The sequence below is a fragment of the Ceratotherium simum genome, chromosome 37 (assembly GCF_057802395.1).
Source record: "Ceratotherium simum simum isolate JZ-2026a chromosome 37, ASM5780239v1, whole genome shotgun sequence".
NCBI classification, from domain to species: Eukaryota; Metazoa; Chordata; class Mammalia; order Perissodactyla; family Rhinocerotidae; genus Ceratotherium; species Ceratotherium simum.
In genome coordinates, this window is record NC_141936.1 from 28,588,863 (window position 1) to 28,612,333 (window position 23,471).

The following is a 23,471-nucleotide window of genomic DNA, read 5'->3' on the forward strand; positions in this document are numbered from 1 at the left end:
TGGAATACATTAAAAGAAAAATACGGTGACAAAACATGACAGCAAATGAAAGAGGAGAAAATTTGATAAGATCTTAGAAAATACAGGATGGGATGGAAAGATCAAGTAAAAAAAAATACAATGATAATTAAGTTATATTTACATTTAAAAACAAGCCAGACAGAACAATTTTACAAGTAGTAACGTCTGAATTGTTCTTAGCTCAAATCTGTTGCATTGATTAAGAATCAAACTCAACAAAATAATTTTTCAGTGTGTCAGGGGGCGGAAGAGAGAGCGCTTGTGACGTGGTCCTGATGTTTAGTGCAAAACAGGACAATAAACGAGACATTTCCACAAGTGCATGGAGGAATTTTCTGGAAGAACATACATGGGAGTAAATGTGTATGTAAATTTATCTTAGTTTTTAAATATCATATTCTATTGTGTTAGATAAAGTCCTGCTCTTCACAGCTTGAAGTGTTTGTAGGCAACTGAAATTCCAAGGAATAAAATCATGTTTTAATTTGTTGAGTCATTGGGTTTAATTAAAACAAGTCTAGAGAAATCAAGTTTTCCTCGTATTTTGATTCACAATTACTGGCTAAAGACCACCTTCCTTTGAGACCGGCTGGAAAAGCAAAGATAGAGACGAGCTAGATTTTTACAGGAAGAACTACCCTACACCCGTACATTTAAACAAACAACTTTATCTGATGCCTGTCTTTTCCTCCAATTTGTAAAACATTGCAAGCTCTAGCTGGTTATCCCGGCTCTGCACCAGCTCACACCCTACCAAGAGTAAGAGACGCAGTTCTTTATTATAACGTCCCTGTAAGTCAGCCCTCAATGAAGTTCACGTCCTTCCATTTACCAAGACAAGCCACATGCTATGACTGAAGCTAATACCCACAACCTACTTCATCTGGTACAAAGACCATGTAGGACAAAGCAAACATGACAAATACAAACCTCTTGAAACTGCGTTTTCTATCAATCCTTGTCTTTCACTCTTTCTAGCCCCAGATGCCTAACCTTTCGAAGGAAAACACCGACAAGATCCCCATTTTCTGTCCTCATCCATCAGCGCCGCCAGGCCCAGACGCTTCGCACTGAGGCCCTTTGCTTCCTGCAGACCCACCCTTGAATGCTAAACAACTCTGCTCTGCACCTCCTCTCTCTGCGGAGCTCAGGGAAATGGCAGCCAGAGCAATGAGTTGTTGGCATGGCAACAGGAGAGGAAAATCTGCATGCTCCTGTACTGTTAGGCCAGCTTGTTTATTTTGGGGGCAGTGTGGATGGCTTTAGTCCTTCTGCAGGAGAGATGGCTCTGTACTCTTCTGCTCTGCATACATTAATATAATACTATATATAATATGCCAGATTTTAAATGGGATGATGACTCCTCCTAGGAAATCTCAAATCTAGGAAGGAAGGCGGGGAGAATGTGAGAGGTAAGAAAAGGCAAGTTCCAATTTCCTAAGACTGAAAAAGGAAACAGAGAAGCGTAAAGGCATGCTCAGCTCTCTGCACGTGAGTGACGACAAACTCTTTCTCCGTCGTGTATTTTCAAGCTTAAATTTACAACTGCAGCAACAATAAACATATATATCTGGGTATGTCGCTGATGTGACGGACGTCTCCGTGCATGCACAGGCTGCAGAAAGCACAGCCCCACGGGGAAGCTCTGTAAAGGGGACAATGGATGACCCAGAAGAGCTTTTACAGACCTCACTGCGTTGGATCGAACGCTTGGAAATGCTGGGGAAATAAAGCAGCCCTGGGGAATCGGGGGGAATCAACTGAAGAAATGCCCTTTAATCTTCAAGTTTACTCAAAGACATAGCTGACACTGGCTTTTGATGGTTACAAAGGCACTTATATTGTGACTGGTGTTTCTTACTGCTGTTCAAAGCATAGTACCTTACCATAGTCAAATTCACGGAAGCGTGATTTTAAATACTTCAATGTTTTGGCATCTATAAACGTCTCAGAATTGCCTCCTTTCTTTCTCCACTCATGCTGAAAACCAGGAGAAAAGTTACGATTTTCTGTCATGCTTAAAGGTACAGCAATGTGGCAGTTCTGCAATAGAAGAACTGTTTTCTTTGGCTATAACTGATCATTGTTGCAACTGGTTGTGCTGTTCTGAATCTGGTGGTGTGGGGTAGTGGAAAGAGCACTGGTCTATACAGCAAGAGACCTGCATTCTGGTAGTAGTCATATGATCTTGGATGGATAACTAAAGCTGTAAAGAGGTGGACTGTGAAAGGTCATCTTCCTGGTCCCTTCCAGGTATCTTGATGTTATCTTGATATGAATTCTAATGTGAGTTTGGGCCCCGCCCTCGGATAAAAAACCTAAGGATGAGGTTCCTAATTTTCACTGAGAGTTGGAACTTGGTAGGGATTAAAATGCACTCTTGTTGCTTTCTTCAATAAAGATAAGGTGGAAAAGAGAGGAAGGGTTTATTACAAGCCTTTGTTCTGATTATTGATGCTTTAGAAAACAGTTTAAAGATGGCAGCTTTACAACTCACCAAATGGGAGAAAATATTTGCAAATCATATATCCAACAAGGGGTTAATATATAAAGAACTCCAAAATATATAAAGAACTCATACAACTCAACAGCAAAAAAACCAAACAACCCAATTAAAAAATGGGCAGAGGATATGAACAGATATTTTTCCAAAGAAGATACGCAGATGGCCAACAGCCCATGAAAAGATGTTCAACATCACTAATCATCAGGGAAATGCAAATCAAAACTACAATGACATATCACTTTACACCCGTTAGAATGGCTATAATCACCAAGAAAAAAATCAACAAGTGTTGGAAAGAATGTGGAGAAAGGGGAACCCTCATACACTGCTGGTGGGAGTGCAAGCTGGTGCAGCCACTATGGAAAACGGTATGGAGATTTCTTAAAAAATTAAAAATAGAAATACCATATGATCCAGCTATCCCACTACTGGGTATTTATTGAAAGAACTTGAAATCAACAATTCGAAGAGACTTATGCATCCCTATGTTCACTGCAGCATTATTCACAATAGCCAAGATGTGGAAGCAACACAAGTGCTCATCAACTGTTGAATGGTTAAAGATGATGTGGTATATATATATATATATATATATATATATATATATATATACATACACACAATGGAATACTACTCAGCCATAAAAAAGACAATCGTCCCATTTGCAACAACATGGATGGACACTGAGGGTATTATGTTAAGCAAAATAAGGCAGACAGAGAAAGACAAACACTGCATAATTTCACTCATATGTGGAAGATAACAAACACATGGATAAAGAGAACAGATTAGTGGTTACCAGAGGGGAAGGGGTTTGGGGTTGCCCATTTTGGTGGGTGAAAGGAGTAAAGGGGCACATATATATAGTGACGGATAAAAATTAGACTTTTGGTGGTGAGCACGATGCAGTCTATACAGACTATAAATAATAATGTACAACTGAAATTTCACAGTGTTATAAACCATTATGACCTCAATAAAATACTTTAAAAAATGGCTGCATTATCCTTATCATAACAATAAGTTTCCTAAGTGGCTCGATTCTCAATGATTTCTCATTTCTTTTCTCAGCCTTCTGTGACACGGCTTCTAAAAAGGATACTTTAATGAGTAAATGTATGAAAAATTCTTAAAGTATCAAAAGTTATGCTATAATAGGTGAGTAAATAATTCTATCTACCTTTCTAAGGGTTGTCTTTAAATTGCAAGAAAAAAGACAAAATCTAGAAGAGCAAGCTGTGGATAAATACAATTTAAAATATGATTGCCTGCTAGCATTCCCTACCTATCCCCACTCCCAGTCTCAGTGCATGAGACTGAAGACAAGCTGACTAAGGGCTTGCATCTTTAAAAATTAAACATTATTATGGCCCAGAAATGAAGGCGACATTTAAAAGGGTGGATAGAGAGAGTGAGGTAAGACTTTTGGTTGAAGTAAGCCCACTCTGATGAAGGAAGGAGGGGGGAGACGTGATGGTCGCGGTTCATTTATCATGTGATCTTGTTTATAGAGATGAATAAAAATAAACAATCTTGGAGAAAACATGTATTTCTAAAAATGAAGAGAGGACTACAGCAAAGAAGGAAAGTAGGAGAAAGATCTTTGGATTCAGCCAGTAATGGCCTGGCCCCCACAACATAAAGCTGAGGACCTGATGTCACGGGAAAGGCTCAGGCTAACAATGTCCTGAGAAATAGCCTTTATGGGGGAAAATGCGACATGCTGATAGACAATACGTGGATGATGAAACAGCGGGAGAGCAGATACCTCCCTCGTCCTCTTTAAAATCACCACCCCAAAATACAATGCCAGCTCATGTCAATGGTCTCCATCATCAAAGGATAGCGTTTTTAAAGACCATATTTGAGATTTAAGAACACTTCTTACTGGGATGATTTCTGTTTGTAATTTGTGAAACAGTATATATAAACTATCAATAATAAAATTTATTATTTTATTAAGCTAAAGCTTGGAGAGAAATGTACTTGCACATTGACTTTTCACTGAACATCCTCCTCTATGAGGTGACAATACTTGACATATTTCCTTTCCTACAGCTTTCCACACATGGATATTTGATGGATTCAGTACTTGGCCTGTTACTTCTGGAGGGCGGTTAGTTTAAAACCACACCATAGTCTGGACTGAACACATCACTCAGATAACTCACAGATGGCTGTTTACAACCTCTGCCACTATGAACATATACATAAAACTTTCATAATCAGTCTCCCAAAGGTAATATAAGATTCATTTGATATATGCAGAGCTGAAATCAAAATTAACTCTGGATGGTCCTAAACCCATAAAGTAAAGGAAACATCTGTTAGTCTCTTTTTAATTTATATATTTTCAAAGAAGCTGGCAAGGACACTCTGACCTGGTAAACAGATTTTTCTGATGCTCTTAAATAATTAAGACCATTGAAAAAATGAAATAGTGAGTGATGCTTGTTCTCCACCGCTTGACCAAGCATGCTATAGTAATTTTTTTCGTGAATGTATTATAAACCCCCATAATAGTCAGTGAGGGTCATCTGGTGAGAGTCCAAGAGACAAAGGAAGACTTTTCAACAGTTTTCACCGTTAATTTGAAAAGGACTTTCTTTCTTCTTTTTGCATTTATTCATTCATTCATTCACTCACTCAACATGCACTTACTGAGTCCTTGAAGAGGAATGTGAGGTGCTGCGGGATAGGATGATGAGAAGATCTTGGTCTACATTGCCTCTTTCCTTTTGCTCTAACATGTCCTCATCTCCTCACATCTCAATCCCTTCAAAATCTTCCTAGTTAGTGCTCCTGGCACCAAAGCCCCATGCTCTTCAAGTTGTATTATACTCGGCTGTAGAAGAACACTCCTAGATCAAGAGTGCCCTGTTTGTCCATACTGATACCACTGCCACCACCAATAATAATAATAGTGGTAATTAACAGCTACTATTTCTTGAGCCATTTACTTTGTACACTTGACTCTTTTAATCCTCATTGTAACCATGAAAGGTAAAAATAATACTTTTATTTCATTCTTAACCACAATTTCTTACTAATGGGATGTATGTACCCATTGGGCACTGCACAATTTCTCAAATCCTTGAATTAGACTGGACACTGCCACCCTCTTTTCCTGTTCCACATGGATTTCTGCAGGGTACTTGCTTTCTATTACAGCAAGTGCAGAAAACCCAACTTCAGCAAGATATGACCTCTTGAAACGGAATGTGGTGTGATCTAACGTTGAAACTGTGAACTATCTAGAGCTAACAGTTCATGCAATGGTTGACAGATGTTGAGTATCACTGTGTTTCCTTTGAGTATTGAAAATACTCTGCCACACTCCTGTAAATTTGCTGTGCCCCCTTGAGATGCTTCTGTGCACAATTTGGGAACTTTGGCCCTAGACAGAAACAACCCCTCTTCAACTCTGCCCTTCTACACTGCACATGTGGCACTTAATGCATTGTATTTTGTATCTGAATTAATTGTACGCACAGGTCTGATATCTGCTACTAGATCATCTGCTCCATGAAGTTCAAAAACCATTCCTTGCACTGGCCCTGGCACAGAAGCTAACACGACACCCTGTATGTAGAAAATGCCAATAGTAGTTTGTTGGATGAGTGGATTTTTTAAAAAATTACACTATGTACTTATGTAATATCTCCTCAGTCATTTGAAATGTCTTTCATATTTCCCCATTAAAATTCAAACACATTTTTTGAACAGAGACTATAGTCAATAAGTGCTGACTAATTGATGGAGTGTAGAAAACCAATCTTTGAATAAGCAAGGGATGATTTTGAAGGGGGAATAGCCTTTTTTACTACTCGTAGTTTACTTATGCTTTTTGGAGTAGCATGTCTGCAAGTTATTGTGTTCAAATGCATTAAATTCTGAACTACAGAAAAAAGGAAAATGGTGAAGAATATTATAGTGCAGTCTAATGTTTCTCTATGCCATTAATATATATAATGACTCTTCCCTTAATGACAATATTATCAATGATAGAGTAAAGAGGACTATTGGTAGAAATCATACCTTGAAAGGAAGTACCTAAGAGTAAATTATATTGTTCTCCTTCAAGCATCGAATATTAGTTCTTAATAAGCTATCTGAGGAAGTATGAAATGGTTCCTGTGCATGTGTGTGTGTTTGTTTTCTTTCTTTTCTTTCTCTTTTTGAAGGCTGGGAGACAGACTCTACATTCTTTTCTGCCCTAAAAAGTAAATATGTTTCTAATCAATCAATTGGATTTAGGTCCAATGTCATTCCAGAGAATCAATATGAAACTATTTGTGAAGTTTTCTTTTGATAATGACATTTTCTAGCAAAACACACAGACACTGAGCCATTTGTCTGTCTATTAAAATTAAAGTGGTAAAAAACAAATAGGGAGATGGGATTGAGAATTCCCACAACTAACTTGGGGGAATGTCAGCCTAGTTCCCCTGATTTTTCTCTCCTTTTGGTGTCTATTTCCCTGACTGACTGGAGTTTCAGTCCCAGCACCAGGGAAAGAGTACCAGCGCTGTAAATTAACTCACTTTCAGACTAAACAGACTTCAAAGCACAAAGCAGGCACTGGGGACAGAAGACCCCTTGGTTACCTGCTGTTTCTCTGTCGGCTGAGGTCAGCTCTCCGTTGATCCCATTCTCTTTGGTATTTGAATAGGCGCCCTGTGACCCATGCTCTCCAAAGGCGCCCTCTTCATCCTCCCTGTATGGGAATCCGTTGGCGCTTCGGACAAGCCCTTCCCCTGCCCCGCCTTGATCCTTAATCTCAGGTGTATGTGGGTGTGCAGATGCCTCTGTGAGTTGAGCTGAGGTCCAGTGAGGTGCCTTTGCTTCATCTTTCCGATCATCCGCCATTCTTCAATGCCCTGTGACCTATCCTGTGATTGGAAAAGGAAAAACAGTAGCCATCACTTTGGGGAAATCTGATCTGATATTAGTAGCACCAATATAGGGCAAATTTATAGTAAACTCAGTGGTTAGCTATGGTCAAAAAAATATGTTCAATAAACCCACTTTTAATATCAAGAGGCAGCCATTGTTAACACCTTGGTTTTTGTAGGTCTTTTCTGGCATATCTATTCTTTTAATAGAAGACCATCATCAATCTACACATAACTCTTTAAAAAAAAAACTAGTGTTTGGCATCTAAGGTCACACTTTAACGACCTGTCATTGACATGATATTGACTAAACCGTATAGTCAAGGAATCCTTCAGCATAGGGAAAACCTGCAGTATGAGGAAATTAGGGCGGAAAAGGTGAGAAAAGGAATGGCTGAGGGGAAATATTGAGTTAGGGGAAATTACTCCAAGTACTCTTTTAAAAACACAACTCTCAGTGAAACCTAGAAAAGACAACAGCCAACATATTAGTCCTTTCAGTTTCGAGGGTGTTCAATTCAAACCAGACGTGGATATGCTCTTCCAGACACTGTGTATTAAAAGGAGTTTAGCTTTTAAGACATCGACTGAAGGGCTTGTGAATAAACCAAGGAGCATTCCAACATCACTGACGACATGCACGGAACTGTGTGCACAGCAGCGTTTCCTCAGCTGTAAGACGAGGACAGCGATGCCGAGTTTACTGGTTTGTTACAAAGTTTAAGCAGAATAAAATGAAGGGCTCAGCACAGTCCCTGGAGTGTTCAATAAATAGTGGTCACCACCTTTGTTATTGTTACTATAACTCTAGCCCCAGACATTATATCACCAGTGATTACATATAAAGTATTTTAAGTAGTTTTTCCGGGATTGTTAGCATGCAATGGATTGTTTTCTGGATTGTTGGCACCTATGTTGGCATAGGGCCTGAACACTAGATAAGTACAACGATGAGAATTACTTGCAAACCTGTTCCCAGATACTGTATAGGACTGAACGAACGGTCCAAATCAGACACGGCAAATGTCTGCGACACGAGAGCCTGAATGGGGAGGTACATTCTCAGAATTAACCACTCCATGTGTACGTGTGAAAACTCAGCTCCATCTTTTGTAAAGGTGATTCTGCAATGTTCTAGGTTCCGTTCTGCCATTGTCTTCCATGCAAATATCAAAGGATCTAATTCAGGAGTCTAAGGATTGTGTTTCTTCTGAGTTGCTGTGTCATCTTCATGTGTCTCTTGGACTGAAGAAATTGTCTAAATTCAAATTGTGACCTTCTAGATCACAATATTTTATTGATAGTGAGACTCTTGGCTCAGCATCCTTATCTTTCCATGCTTTCACACCTTACTCTTCCTTTATCAGAACAGCTTACTTAAAATTTCCATATTCTTGTACGGTCCAATCTATTTTGCATGCAGAGTAAGCACTTATAAACAGAAAAAGTTTCACATAAAGAAGTACATGCCTTGTTAATGTTGCTTTTTTTAAAATTAATAGGCTTTATATTTTTAGACTAGTTTTAGAGAAAAATTGAGCAGATAGTACAGAGAGTTCCCATGTACCCCTGCACACAATTTCCCCTGTTATTAACATCTTACATTAGTATGGTACATTTTTTATAATTAATGAAACAATATTGATACATTATCATTAACTAAAGTCCACAGCTTATTTAGATTACCTTAGTTTTTACCTCATGTCCTTTTTTTTTTTGTTTCAGAGTCCCACCCAAGATACTACATTACAGTTAGTTTTCATGTCTCTTTAAGGTTCCTGTTGGTTGTGAGAGTTTCTCAGACTTTCCTTTTTTTGACGACCTTGAGAAGTACTGGTCAGGAAAACTGTAGGATGGCCCTTTTGGGTTACGTGTTTTTAGGAGGAAGACCACCAGAGGTAAAGAGCTGAAATAAGCTTGAGAAATGCTGAGTTACATGGGCACATATAATGCGAGCTTTCAGAGAGCTCTGCATACACTACTGGATGCTGGAATCTCAGGGAGGCGCAGTGATGTGCAAACCATCCCAACCAGTTGGCCACAGAACCCTCTTTCTGATGCCATGTTTACTAACATCTCCAAGAAGATCTGGGAAGTACTTAGGTTCGCACGTTAGCCCATGTTAACTCGAGACTAGATATTCGAAAGGTGAACTCCTTAGTGTTAAGTGTTTTAGAGTTTTGGATTCTTTCTTTTTAATTAATCAATAAAAACTAATTTGGAAAAAGAAAGGGCTGGCTCACCACAATGATTTCAATTAATATCGGAGGCACAAATAAAGTGGATTTATTACCTAAAATGCATCATCTGGCTTCCTGATAATACTATTCAGATATACTCTTTAGAATGTATGCAGATTAATCAGATACCACTTTTTAATTTGTTAGGCTTTTGAAATGTACATAGTCTAACCATATATTAAGTGACAATCATTTTAGGAGATTTCAAGCTAGAATTGGCATTGCTCTGACAAAACTACTTTGACAGAAAATATGATTTGGGAAGATTTTCTTCTGCTCCAGGGAAAAGCTGGTAGAATCAAAGGAGACACTATTTGGGCACATTCACTTATAATCACAATAGGATATCATTAAAATACCACCCACAGGATGGTGAATTTCACTTAAGTTTCTAATCAATGTTCTGGGGTCACAGATTATCTCCATTCTTCAAGATGATATTACAACATAGTCAAAAGTGATCACAGATTCCTTTAATTTCTTCTTCCTGGTGTATTATATTATTGTTACCCGAATCTCTCTGAAAAGTGTGAATGTGGATTGAAGAACATAAGAAAGCTGGGATAAAGGCAAATCACCTCCAAATCTATAGAAGGAAACTTGTGAGGCACCAGGAAGCGTAACATTCCATTCCTGCTGTGTAATGGAAAAGACTCTCCTCTCTCCATATTGCATAAGAGCATACTTCTGATAAGGGCTTAATCTCCAAAATATATAAAGAACTCATGCATCTCAACAACAAAAAAACTACCAACCCAATTAAAAAATGGGCAAAAGACCTGAACAGACATTTCTCCAAAGAAGATATACAGATGGCCAACAGACACATGAAAAGATGTTCAAAATCACTAACTATCAGGGAAATGCAAATCAAAACTACAATGAGATATCACCTCACACCCGTCAGAATGGCTATAATTAACAAGACAGGAAACAACATGTGTTGGAGAGGATGTGGAGAGAAGGGAACTCTCATACACTGCTGGTGGGAGTGCAAACTGGTGCAGCCGCTATGGAAAACAGTATGGAGATTCCTCAAAAAATCAACGATAGAACTACCATATGATCCAGCTATTCCACTGTTGGGTGTTTATCCAAAGAACTTGAAAACACCAATTTGCAAAGGTACATGCACCCCTGTGTTCATTGCAGCCTTATTCACGATAGCCAAGACTTGGAAGCAACCTAAGTGCCCATCAAGGGACGAATGGATAAAGAAGCTGTGGTATATATACACAATGGAATACTACTCAGCCACAAGAAACGACGAAATCCAGCCATTTGTGACAACATGGATGGACATTGAGGGTATAATGCAAAGTGTAATAAGTCAGAGGGAGAAGGTCAAATACCGTATGATTTTCTTCATTAAGTAGTAGATAATAACAACAATAAACAAACATAGGGACAAAGATTGGATTGGTGGTTACCAGAGGGTAAGGGGGGAGGGAGGAGGGTGAAAGGGATAATTCGGTACATGTGTGTGGTGATGGGTTGTAATTAGTATTTTGGTGGTGAACATGATGTAGTCCAGGCAGAAATAGAAGTACAATGATGTACACCTGAAATTTTTACAATGTTATAAACCAATGTTACTGCAATAAACAAAAAATTAAAAAAAATAAAGGGAAGAAATAAGAAGTAAGCAGAAACACTTAGAAGAAAATGTCCCCAACAGTTCTGCTGTCTTTCTGAGCTACCGATGAATTTCTTTTCTCAGGGCAAATGCAGGGCTAAGGATGTAAATTGGAGATACATTTTACTAAAAAGAAACCATTTTCTAATTTTCTACCTACTTGGAGGTTTTCATATTTTTCCTTCAAAGCATGGAAAGGGTTGTGCAAAAGTAAGGTGCACACAACCAAAACATGATAGCAATATACAAACTGACCAAAGTGTCATTTAATGATAAGTTGGGTTTAAATATTTGTTTTCTACTGGATAAATTAATTGTCCACACAATTGTCAACAGATGAACACAGGGGAAAAGGTTCTGTTAGCTATGGATGTTTGGCCAGCATCAGCTCAACTGGTGAGAGGAGAATGGTTTTGAAATCTGAGTCTTCAGTCATGGTAGAAGGACTGGGACTCAAGTTCTAACTCCACTGAGAGCCCACGAAAAGCAGCCCCAGGGGAACAAACTACTAGTCCTGAATAAGACTTGGAATACATAATAGAGGCCACGTGATAGACAGTTTTAGAAATCCCTTTAGGATAAACTATTTCATCCCATCTCAGAAAAGGTTTTAAAAATCATGAAACTGAAACACTCTTTGGTGATCATCCATTTCCAGTGCATCTTACAGTGTTTTCAGCCAATTACCTCCAACGTCAACCTAAGAAATTAGAATTTCTGGGCATGCGGCTTGGAAACTGGTATTTTAACAAGTCCAACAGGTGATTCTGAGACACTCGAGTTTGAAGACGTGATTTACGGGAAGCCTGCTGCACAGCGTTTCAGAAAAGAACAGGGAGTGACAGAAACACACACGTGAGACACCCGTGTAGAATAACTGGAATAAAAGGTTAAGGCGATGATCTGGATAGGCCGCATGCTCATTCTCACAAATGGAAGGCGAACCTTTCACTTCCCCTTCCAGGATGTTTATGATGAGGAGATAGAGTCCAATCACAGCCTGACTGCTTTAGTCAGCTTCCTGGGAACACATCAGTTCTCCATTGTACGTGAGGGAGGCAGAAATACCCCAGAAGAATGTTTAAATTACCCACTGTCTACAGTAAAAACCTACTTCATATTGTGACAACAATGACTAGTCCCTGGTCAGTCTACACCATCTTCAAGTCGTCTTTAGAGTATTTATTTTAGACACTCGTTGGCATTCATTAGTGGTTTATGACAAAAGCACGACTGCTTAAAATATCTCCAATCGAGTTATAATTTTCTTTACCTGTTAGATCATTTTAGAGATGGACGTCACGTATTAGGCAGGGTGTGAACGTGTGGTAGATAATTCTGAACTAGTTCTCAAAGCTCTCAAAGTTCTTAAAAGCTCTCAAAGAAGTAATTCAATGATTTACTATCTAGATAATTGAGACGTGTGCTGAAGATGTCCTTTAGTAGAGCAGAACTTTTTCCCTCGGGATTCCCATATAACCACAAATCGCACTCTTTTTCTTTGAATTGCAATATTAGAAAGATCACGAAGCACAGAAATAGTCCCCGATTACAGTTATTACTGGGCAGCATTAAATACCCTCAAAAATTGGCAAAAGGAGAAACAATGAAAGCTTAGAAAATCTAAAGGAAAAATACACTGTGCCAGATAGGCATGCCACCATTTTTATAATGCGCCATTTTTATAATGCTCTTGGCACAGACAGTTCTAGAATGTCTTCTACGATATGTTCTGCCCTGTCATCATGTAATGTGCCAGTTCAATAAAAACACTTGGATTATAATTTTGTACTGCTACATATCCAACGACGAACAAGAGATTAAAACAATCAGTTATATAATACAATTAAGCACATGAATATCGTTTCCCTTTTCCATGTAGGCTCAATTATGCCTTACACTATTACTATGCAGACAAGTACTACAAAACAGAAACTTTGTTTTGCTCCCTAACAATATTAGGAGTTTACATAGAATCCATATCTTTACTTATAAATGCTGAGGAATTCTAAGCTTCAATAGTTGTTGACTAACTTACTATCACCCCGCATTCCTTCTCTCTGTCTTTTATGCAAAACTGAGGAAAAAGTTCTTGATGACATGAAAAAGTTAAGTTGAAAATCCAGATATTTGTGTCATTACTTCTCTGCTCTTTTCAGGCTGGTTGTCAAATACCCATAAGGATGACTCATTTTCCTCACACACCATGACTAAGAAACAACTCATGTGAAGAGAGTTGGTGGGTGCATAATTATTTCTGATGATGATGGACACAGAGTACACACAAGCCAGTGTTAGGTTGGTGGTAGAATTCTAAGAGATAATGCAAATAAAGCATAATTCCAGGCAAGTCGGAAGTGCCCAGTAAAAGCTACCTATTATTTGTTATTATCTTATGGCTTTTATGTGAACATTTTTAGCAATAGGATTCAGTGCATGGTTTGCTCCATATTGAAAAACAGGCCAGAGAGAGTAACTTATTTGACCAAGTTAGACATTTCCAGGGAGATTTGGTCTGAGAAGCCAAAGCCACTAACAACCATTCCATTGCCTGCTCCTTTGCCAAGCAGGGAGGCAGGTGGAATGAGGTTGGAACCAGAAAGAGAATCCAATCCAGATGACAACACTGACTTTATAAACCTGTTCCATGGATAACAATCTACTCTAGTGAACTGGGTAAGGTGCTTTAGGTGACTACGGTACACAACTTATATTTCACAGCTGTGTACTATCTCTGAGCCCTTTTTCACATGACATAAGAAGACTGATAAATACCGCATATACGTATCAGAAATAAATAATATTTAAAATGCTCTAAAGCTTTAGCCTTCACTGCTAATATTTAAGGAAGGACCCTACACTGAGGTACTGGAGAGAGAGTGAAAGAAGTAATGATTTCCAACCAGAAAATTAGGGTCCAATCCTGGCTCTTCCATTGACTAGATGAGTAAACTCAGACAGGACACTAGACCTGAGTGCTAGTTTCATGAGCACGTAACTAACTATTGAACCACTGAACAGATAAATTTTGACCCCTACATCATAGTTTCACTATATAAGGAGAAGTTCAATCATAATAATTTCAATACAATTTTCCATAATAAGCATAAATTTAAGCATCAAGATCAAAAAAGAGGAACATTATAATTTGGATTTTGACAATTAATGATTTTTTTAAAAACTTTTTCCAGTTTGAAATCTGATTCCAGACCTGCCAGACTTTATCCAGCGTCACATAACAAAATGCTGTAAAAGTAAATCTTCTTTGGCTACAAATCTGAGGAATATTCTATAGAATTACAGATATTCCAAATGACTACCACCACCAAATGAAGGTCCTTTAGTTCCAGACCCCTCAGATCCACATTATGGGGAAGGCTGGCTGGGCATTAAAGTGGCTACAATCTAAAAACAATATTCAGTCCTTGAGGACAAGACGCTTCAGAAATTTCCTTATACAAGGTGGGAACAGGCCCATGACCCAGGTGAACTTGGAAGTTGTGCTCCATATCACAGAATAAGATGCTAGAATTAAAAACAAAAAACAAACAAAACCCAAAAAGTTGGAAAAGAAAATGGTAGTTGTGAAAAGAAAAAAAAAAAGGGATGGAGAATTAGAATTCAAGGATGTATAAGAGCATAAATTCAAAACCTAAATACTCTATGGCTTTCCATGAACGGGATCTGCTTTAGCCATTTAAGACAGCAGGAAGGATGACGTCCTGGGGAATTGTTAGTTCTCTTTCCTACCACTTCATCTTTCGACCAACAATTCTCCCTCCACAAACGCAAGTCTGTGGCTGAAGTGCTGCCTCTTAACATGTTTAGATTAAAATCTTAATCTATGAATCTTAAATTCCAAGTGTAGTAAGTGTATACGGATTTAGAGCACAATCCGTCACAGCAGTTGTTTCCTGCATTTCTTTGAACTTAATGCGCTCCTCGTCAGTGCACGTGCTGAAGCAAAAGCTGACTCTCCATCTTGTCATGAACACCGTAGAACCAATTTTGGTTTTGACTGGTGTGCCGCTGGCCAATAAGACTGCTAAAATGCCTTCCAACTCTAAGATTACGTATCTTAATTCATTAAACAATTAATTGTTTGAAAAATGTCCCCAAAATATTAATGGGAAGGCTCTAAGTATCACAGAGAATGCACTGGAGATACAAGAAAAAACATACAGCCCTGACGCTGAAGGAGTTCACAAACCAACAACAAAAACGTAGCGTGGTGCCTGCTGTGATGCAGATGAGGACAGGGTGCTGCAGAGGCACGCGGACAGCTCCTACCACACTGGGAAGTCACTGAGTACTTCCTGGAGGAGGTAACACCTGAGCTGAGTTTAAAGGACAAGTAGGAGTGAGCCAAAGAAAGGAGGGGAAATTTTGCAGGAAGAAAGAGCCTGGATGACCACATCCTATGTTATATTTGACTTGGAGCGGTCAATACCTTCCAGGAAGATACCATAATGAGCATTCTTCTGGCATCCCATAACTCCAGTTTTCATTCTGTGTTAGACGTTCCTCCCAGTTTGGTCTGTCTTCCTCAGGAGGCTGTGAGCTCTTGGAGGGAGAGCTGTGTGCACCTCTGCACCTCCAGCACCTGGCACAGAGTAGGCTCAACAACAAATGTCTCCTGAGTGAATGAGTGAGGAACGTGTAAAGCACAGGATTGTTCACTATGGTCCAGAAGTGAAGGGTGAGACGGGGAAAGGAGGCTGACAGGCAGGCAATGGCGGAATCGTCCAGGGGGGCAGGAAGCCATGCCTAGACTGTCCTGAGGGCCATGGGGCACCCATGACAGATGTGAGAGAAGGGAGTGGCATAACCAAGTGTACTTTTGAGGATGATTGATCCAGAAATAGTATTAAAAGTAAACTGGAAGGAGGCATGACTAAATATAGAAGCATCTCTTAGAGAGAATCTCTCTAGGAAGGGAGCACGTAGACCTGCACTATGATAGTGTGATTGTGATTGAAATGAGAGGCTAGGTTCTATGTCCAAAAACTTAATTAAAAAAAACAAAATCTAACCTTCTTCTTTTAACAGATTGCCTAATAAGTTAAAATTTCTCTATTTTATCTATATTTCTATCATCTACCTACTTACAGACTTTACTATCCATCTGTTTGCTGTGAGAAAGAGGACGATAAAGTATCACGTTTTGTACTATTCTGACAGGTATCTACTTTATTATTTTCCTGAGTTCAGTGTGTGGTCCAGTCACATCCCATGTTCTGAAGAGTTCCTTTTCATTAAACTACACAGTGTTAGAGAATACTGATTGATTTCTGATGAACAATGTAAGATGGAATTCTTTTGTTTGGTTTTGTCCAGCACGAGCCCCATGAGGTTCTTTTAGATGCCACTTTTTCTTTTTTTGAGACGTGACAGCAGGTTACAGAGACACATGAGCCTAGTCAGATCTGCATTCATCTGATGAGACGTTGAAGGAAATGGAGAACGTTGAGAAAAAGAGAGAGAGCCTAAATGACTGGAGAACTGGACTTAACAAGCATGCACTGAGCCTTTGTTTAATTTTCAGATGGTTATCAATCATCAATTTATTTATTATGCTTTCTAGAATCTTATTCAATAAACATTTATTAAATACCAGCTTTATACGAAGGATTCTGTGAGGCACTAGGAATACATGATGACTAAGACATGGATTCTGGCCACAGCTCACACTATACTGAGTAGGGCAGATGTGTTTGAAAAATAGATGTTACAAGATAACACAGTAAAAGCAAAATAAAGGACACCACAGGTGCTACATGAACATAAATCTTCTGAGTCACAGATTTTAAAAAAATGGATGGATGCAAAATATTTGTATTACATGCATTTTTAAATATGCCAAACTACAACAGAGAGTCCAAAATCTAGTTAATTATATTAAATGCTAATTTTCTTCTAGAAAAGGTGAAATATGAGTCATATAAAAGTAAAGTATGAGTCATATACAGCAGATCACTTTCTTTTTTCACTCTTTTTTCTGTTTTTGAATTTAGGGCAGGCTGTGTTCTATGTTGTGCTGTGCCACTGCTGGCTGTAATTGTGACTCAGAGGAATTCTGAGTTAAGTTGAAAGTAGCCTTGTTCACTCTATCAGTTGAGTTGGGCCAAAAAAGAAGCACACAGAATCCTTACCATTTGGAATTCTCTCAGAACTCTGGTCTGATCCAATTGGGTCAGTCTTCATACACTGTTTGACTCATCTCTTTGAGCAGACATATCTTTGTGTGCCCTGGAGTGCACTCTAGAAATCAGGTCAATTTTTACGGTTTGCTACTTGTATTCTGCTAAAGTTCTGGGGTGATATGATGTGACATAAATTTCTTAAATCCTCCAGGCCTAAAATATATGTAATTAGTCTATGTTTATGAGACGGTAAAAAATTGAGCTAGAAAAAATATACAAGCAAACAAATATGTATCATGATTGATTTTTCCACAAAGACAAATCTTCCAGTCTTATATGTGGAAGTCTTAATGTAAGCATAGGCTTGGAGGTGGCAATATTCTAAGTGGGCCCTAAGGTAAAACATTTTGATATAAAAATAGACCCATCGTAGGCAAGTCAGGCAAACGGGACCTGGCCAAAAGCAAGTAAGAACATGATTTGAAATGTAAAAAAAGTTAAATTAATTTTAAAATAAAACACATTTCTAGGAAACTCACAAAAATTTTGAGGAGGCATGTTAATTTTTTAAATATATTCATTTTGTAATGCTTACTTTTTATTAAACCCAATACATTTTAACACTTTATCATAACCATTGTGTTGATAAATGATAAGAACTTGACGCTTCTTTAATGGCAGTAGGAGAAGGGGAGAGAAGGGGACAGAAGAGGCTGATGAGAAATCTCTGGGCAGGTTAGAGGTGTTACACGTGATAACACCCCTGAAAAGCAGAGAGAAAGGGCCACTGTGGGCTGCTCCTCACCTTCCTGGGATTCCAGATGGTCTGAGGCAAGAGGAACATGGCAGTTTACCTGCTTCATTCAGGTAGGTTCTGTCTGTGCTTTTGTTTGGCACCCTGTGGTTTTCAGGTTTTTAAACTATAAATCCAAGAATTCACCTTAAAGTTCTTATAGAAGTAGGAAAATATAGAGACTCTTCCTATCTCTGCCACTGTTAATCTCTAAAACATTTTTTGAGATTCTTTCCAATTCCATGCTGAAGAACTTGAGTACCAAAGTCAATCTATAGACAAAGAAATGGCTTCTCAACAACAGACAAGCACATGGACTATTTCTACGTGGTCTTCTCTTTAAAACAAAGAAAAGATTACAAATCTACTTAATAAGGTTTCTCAAAACCCTCAGACATTGATAATTACAATGAGAAATGTTTTTCTTATTCTTTCTAAAAGCCTATAAAGAAAGTGATGGAGATATGGCAACGGATTAGAGGACATGGGTGATGGAACTTTCATAGATCTCCACTCGGCCAAACCAAGTACCAGTAGCTTACTCATCTCCAATAGGGCCAGTCCTCTTGATACCAGATGCGACTACTGAAGAGTGTCTGACTGAGGTAGGTGGAAAAAGCAATATCTTCACCCAATGAAGTACGGAACCAAAAGAATTTGCTTATTTAATTTTTTCAAAATCTTTTATTTTAGCTCAACTAGGAGGTCAACCAAGGGGAAAAAATTCTCCAAATTTAGGTTAGGAAGTTCAGAGTTAAGCTATGTAAAACATGTGAACTCCAGATGGGATCAGGAAACTCAGTGATCTAAGAATGCTCCAGAAAACTGCTTTTCTCCAAGAAAATGGCCAACACAACTGTCATGTAACTTCACGTGAGATCCGTATTTTCAGTGGGTATTTTGGTTGAGAACTTCTAAGCAGCAAGATTTAATTTCATCTTTCTTACCTTTTTCTCTCTGTTTTATTTAAAAAATAAATTAGAATAAAATATCAAAACCAAAACTATATTCCACGTCTGGCACTTTAATCATAGAGGCAAAGGGAAACAGACATTTCAGTTAAACATAAATATTTTCTCAGTAAACTCAGGATATGCAAATTATAATGCATAGTTGTGTCTCCTCTGATGCACCATAGACCTTAAATGTAAAGGAAACCAAAATTTCTTAGGAAAGAATAAAAGTCTCTTCAGGAATAAGTTATAAATACGACAGAGACTACTTCCTTATCCTTAACTAAAATTTTTAAAAAGTGAGGCAAGAGCCTTAAGCATGAACAGTAGAAGAAAGAAATATGAGATTAGAAAATTCTCTTTTCTGATGGTGATATTTAACAAGATATTGAACATCTATGATGTCACAGGCATGGTTCTAGACGCTGAAGATATGCAAACACTAGCAAGACTCAAGTCTTGGTCTGAAGGAGGTATTGAGAGATACCAACATGTCAACATACAGTTAGAGGACAATGTGATAAATGCTTTAATAGACGTAAAAAAGGATTCTATGGAAATTCCTAAGAAATCAGAAAAGCCATGGGAGATGAGAACAGCAAAACTTGATTTCAATCTTGAAGGGCATTCATGATGGACAAGGGCATAATTCTACACACACACAACAGCAACACAAAGACATGGGGGCATGAGAGAACTGGAAACAACTAGAAAACATCTAGGATGTTTCCAAATGCCAGAAACAAGAGTAGTGGAAAACGCTGCACAGAGGCAGGTGTCCAGATGATGAAGTATCTTGTCTGTCAGGTGGGGCAGTATAAATTTTATCACTGCTAATGGCAGACCACTGAGAAAGTTTAGGCAGATGAAGGATAAGATGAGCCAGAGAAAGGGGTACAGAAGGTTATGACCAGAAACAGGAAAAGTAGATAGGTGGTCAATAATGCAATAATCAATGAGAGATCATATAAAAGTTTGAATTAAGGTAGTAGTAGTGGGATTGGAGATGGGGGGAAGATAAAAGATATTTATTTTGAGACACAGGGAGGTCTCTCAGTGTGCCACAGGTCACACAAAATTCCTATTCTCAGGACAGCTACATTTTAATGAGGTAATCACACAGTAACCAAACAACTAATTAAAACACAAAATTTAATATTTAATATGAGAATATTAATTGTATATTAAATATCTCATTTTTAATATTGTTAATATAAAATAAAAAATGAGAAAAAGATAGCAAGGTAAGAGGAAAGCACTGTTTTCGACAGGGTGGTCAGGGAAGCATCTCCAAGGAGGGGAGTGTGGAGGAGAGACTCAAATGATGTGGAGGACGCAAGCTATGCAAAGAACCGGGGTAAGGATGCTCCAGGAAGGGGCGGTGCTGTAAGTATAGAGGCGCTGAGGTGGGAATGAGTTTGAGACTGACTTGGAGTAAGATACAAGAACAGTGCTATGAGAGCTAAGCAGAGCCAGGTCATGTGGGATCCTATAGAACTTGGTGAAGAGTTTGCATTTATTTCTAAGTATGATGGGAAAGGCGGGAAGGGGAGATACTGGTCAAAGGGTAGAAACTTCCAGTTATAAGACCAATAAGTTCTGGGGATCCAATGTACAGCAGGGTGATTACAGTTAATAAAAATGTATTATATACTCGAAAATTGCTAACAGAGTAGATCTTAAATGTTTTCACCACAAAAAAGAAATGGTAATCATATGGCGTGATGGAAGTGTTACCTCATGCTACAGTGGTAATCATTTTCCAATATATAAGAGTATCAAATCAACACGTCGTACACCTTAAACTTACACAATGCTGTATGTCAGTTATGTCTCAATAAAGCTGGGAAAAAAAAGTATGAAAAGAAATCCTTGCAGTAATATGAGCAGGGTGGTTATAGCTGTTTAAAACCATATGGCTGCTGTGTGGAAAACAGGGCACAGCAGGGCAAAGAGCGGAAACATGGCCCAGGGCAGAGTCTACTGCAGTCCTCAGCCGAGAGACAATGACGCTCTGATCACCTGGGTGCTAAGAGGATGAGAAGCCCGTAGCTTCTGGATGCCAGAAGCAGTAGATGCAAGAGAGGTTTGTCATGACTCAAACCATTGTGAAAAACAAAAGTCAGAAGGGTTTTCTATGTATTTTCTATGTCCAAATAATATAAACTATGCAATATAGTTACTCAGCTCTGCAATGAGAAAATTATATAAAATCACATAAACACTACACACATCAGTATGCTACTTCCCTACAGAGCTTCAGTGAAGAATTTCCCTTCATTGAAGAATTTTGCAGTGTATATTTAAATGATCCATAGACATATGTGTGTATAGGTAGATTATATATGAGTGTGCATGTATATTAATATTACATTATCTTATATTACTATATTTTTTAATTTCTCTTGCTTTTAAAACAAAGTTTACTCTAGAATTCCTAGGTTCCAAAAACAAGACCCACTCCAGTAGTAAACATATGCCAAAAGGGAATACACAGGCCCAGAACAAAAGCCTTACACACTGCTTCCCAGTAGCAGGAACCTTCTAGTACCACAGCAGCCTGTCTTGGAAAAAGCCCTTTTGATTGTTTTGGCCCCTTGCTCTTTATTCAGGATTGATTACTACCAGATTTTTCCTGGGTCTCTGTTCATAATGGTTTTAAATGACTCAAGCTTCGGCACCCCCTCACTGAAGTATTTGCCCTAGTGAATTCTAAATTTCTCTTACAGAGACTACAGCTGTCTCAGAACTAGACTGCCTTCTGAAGTAATTCCTGTGAGCACGTGGTATGATTGCAGTCCTTGACATTCATTTAAAAAAGTGCAGGGGGTGGGTGAGAAAAGAAAAAGAGTAAAAAAATTAATCGCAAAAAATTAGCAGGTTTAAGTAAACCATCATACTTCTCAGGAAGAGAGATCTGACAGACACTCAGAAGGAATCAGCCTCCAGGTTCAGCCCTGTTGGATTTTTGCTCGTCACCCCTCATTCTTCTCACACAGGCTGATACATCAAACTGCCTTTCCTTATATACTCGTGCAAAAGGCCAGCTTTATCAGGGTTTCTTCATTTTAAAAGGCTCTCTGATGCCATGAGAACTTGGTTAAATTGCTACCTACTCTCAAATGGAAAAGGTGTTTTAACCTTCCAGGAAAAACCAATTATCACACGCTTACCGCAATGCAGTATTTTCCCAAAAACCTGAGCGTTCTGCAATCACAGGAAACTAAAGCTCCATGATAAAACTATTTAGCAGATAAGCTGATTTTGTAGAATATTTAGTGAATAGAATGGCTTTTATACAACACTGTGACACAATATTCTATTCATATAAAATAATAAGATGTAATGCCACCCTCATACAAACAGCAAATTTCCTACTGTCCAAATAAATAGTACCAAGAGAACAGATACAAAATATGATGGGAAATCTATATATGATTATTTATGAGTTCATCAAAACACCAAAATTCTTTAAAAATCTTTGAAAATGTACCAATTGTGAGTTTTTTCCTCAACATTTTACCTTTACTTGTTATTTTTCTTTAAACAGCACATACTTCCTGAGTTCAAAATGAGTTTTGACCATCAATTCATGTATTTTTATAATGAATTCCAGAAATTCATAAAAGTACAAATATTTACTTTGTTCCTCAAGGAAGCTTTCTACATCTATTAATTAATCAATTGATTTATTTAGCAAGAAGTTACTGAAGAAAACCAAGAGTGGTACTGGGCACTATGCTTTTTTTAGCCATTATCCTTTTGGAAATAATGCTTTTTTCTATAAGGAAGGTTTTAAAAATATCTTTTTTGCGTACTACTGTAAGAATTAACTTTGATAAATGGATGTATCTAATGCATTTCCAAATTTAACATGATACTGAAATTATGATTCACAGGTCTACCTCTGTAGTATGACTGGTACCTATTCTCACCAGGGCTTGAGCTATTTGATCCAAATGTTCAAATATATTAATTCTGTAGACAGATTTTCCCTCGGTATAACAGAGACTGCTAGCAGTTGGCCAAAATCTCTTCCTTCTTCGTCCTGACACATGGCAGGAGTACGTTTCCTAACCTCCCTTGGAGCTAGGTGTGTCACAGGAGTCAGCTCTCACCATTGGCATGTGAGCAGAAGTGAACGGCCACTTTGGGGTTTGGCTTACATACAATTCCCAGGTGCCCCTCCTTGGTCTTTGCCCTTTGACCAGTTGGATGGAGACAATGACCAAGTAAAGCCACAGACGGAAGGCACCTGGATCCCCAGTTGACTATGAAGAGGAC

General features: G+C 38.4%; 1 protein-coding gene across 38 annotated transcripts in view; it reads right to left on the reverse strand.

The window, feature by feature from the left end:
* The window catches only part of MAP2 (microtubule associated protein 2), a 281,613-nt gene that overhangs the window by 75,000 nt on the left and 183,142 nt on the right, over nt 1-23,471 (reverse strand). For all 38 annotated transcript variants that reach the window (XM_087424902.1, XM_087424924.1, XM_087424939.1 and 35 more), the window contains one exon: nt 7,135-7,419. In XM_087424902.1, coding sequence (XP_087281028.1) covers nt 7,135-7,396 — 262 coding nt within the window. In that variant the 5' untranslated portion in view covers nt 7,397-7,419. The remainder of the gene's footprint in view (nt 1-7,134; nt 7,420-23,471) is intronic.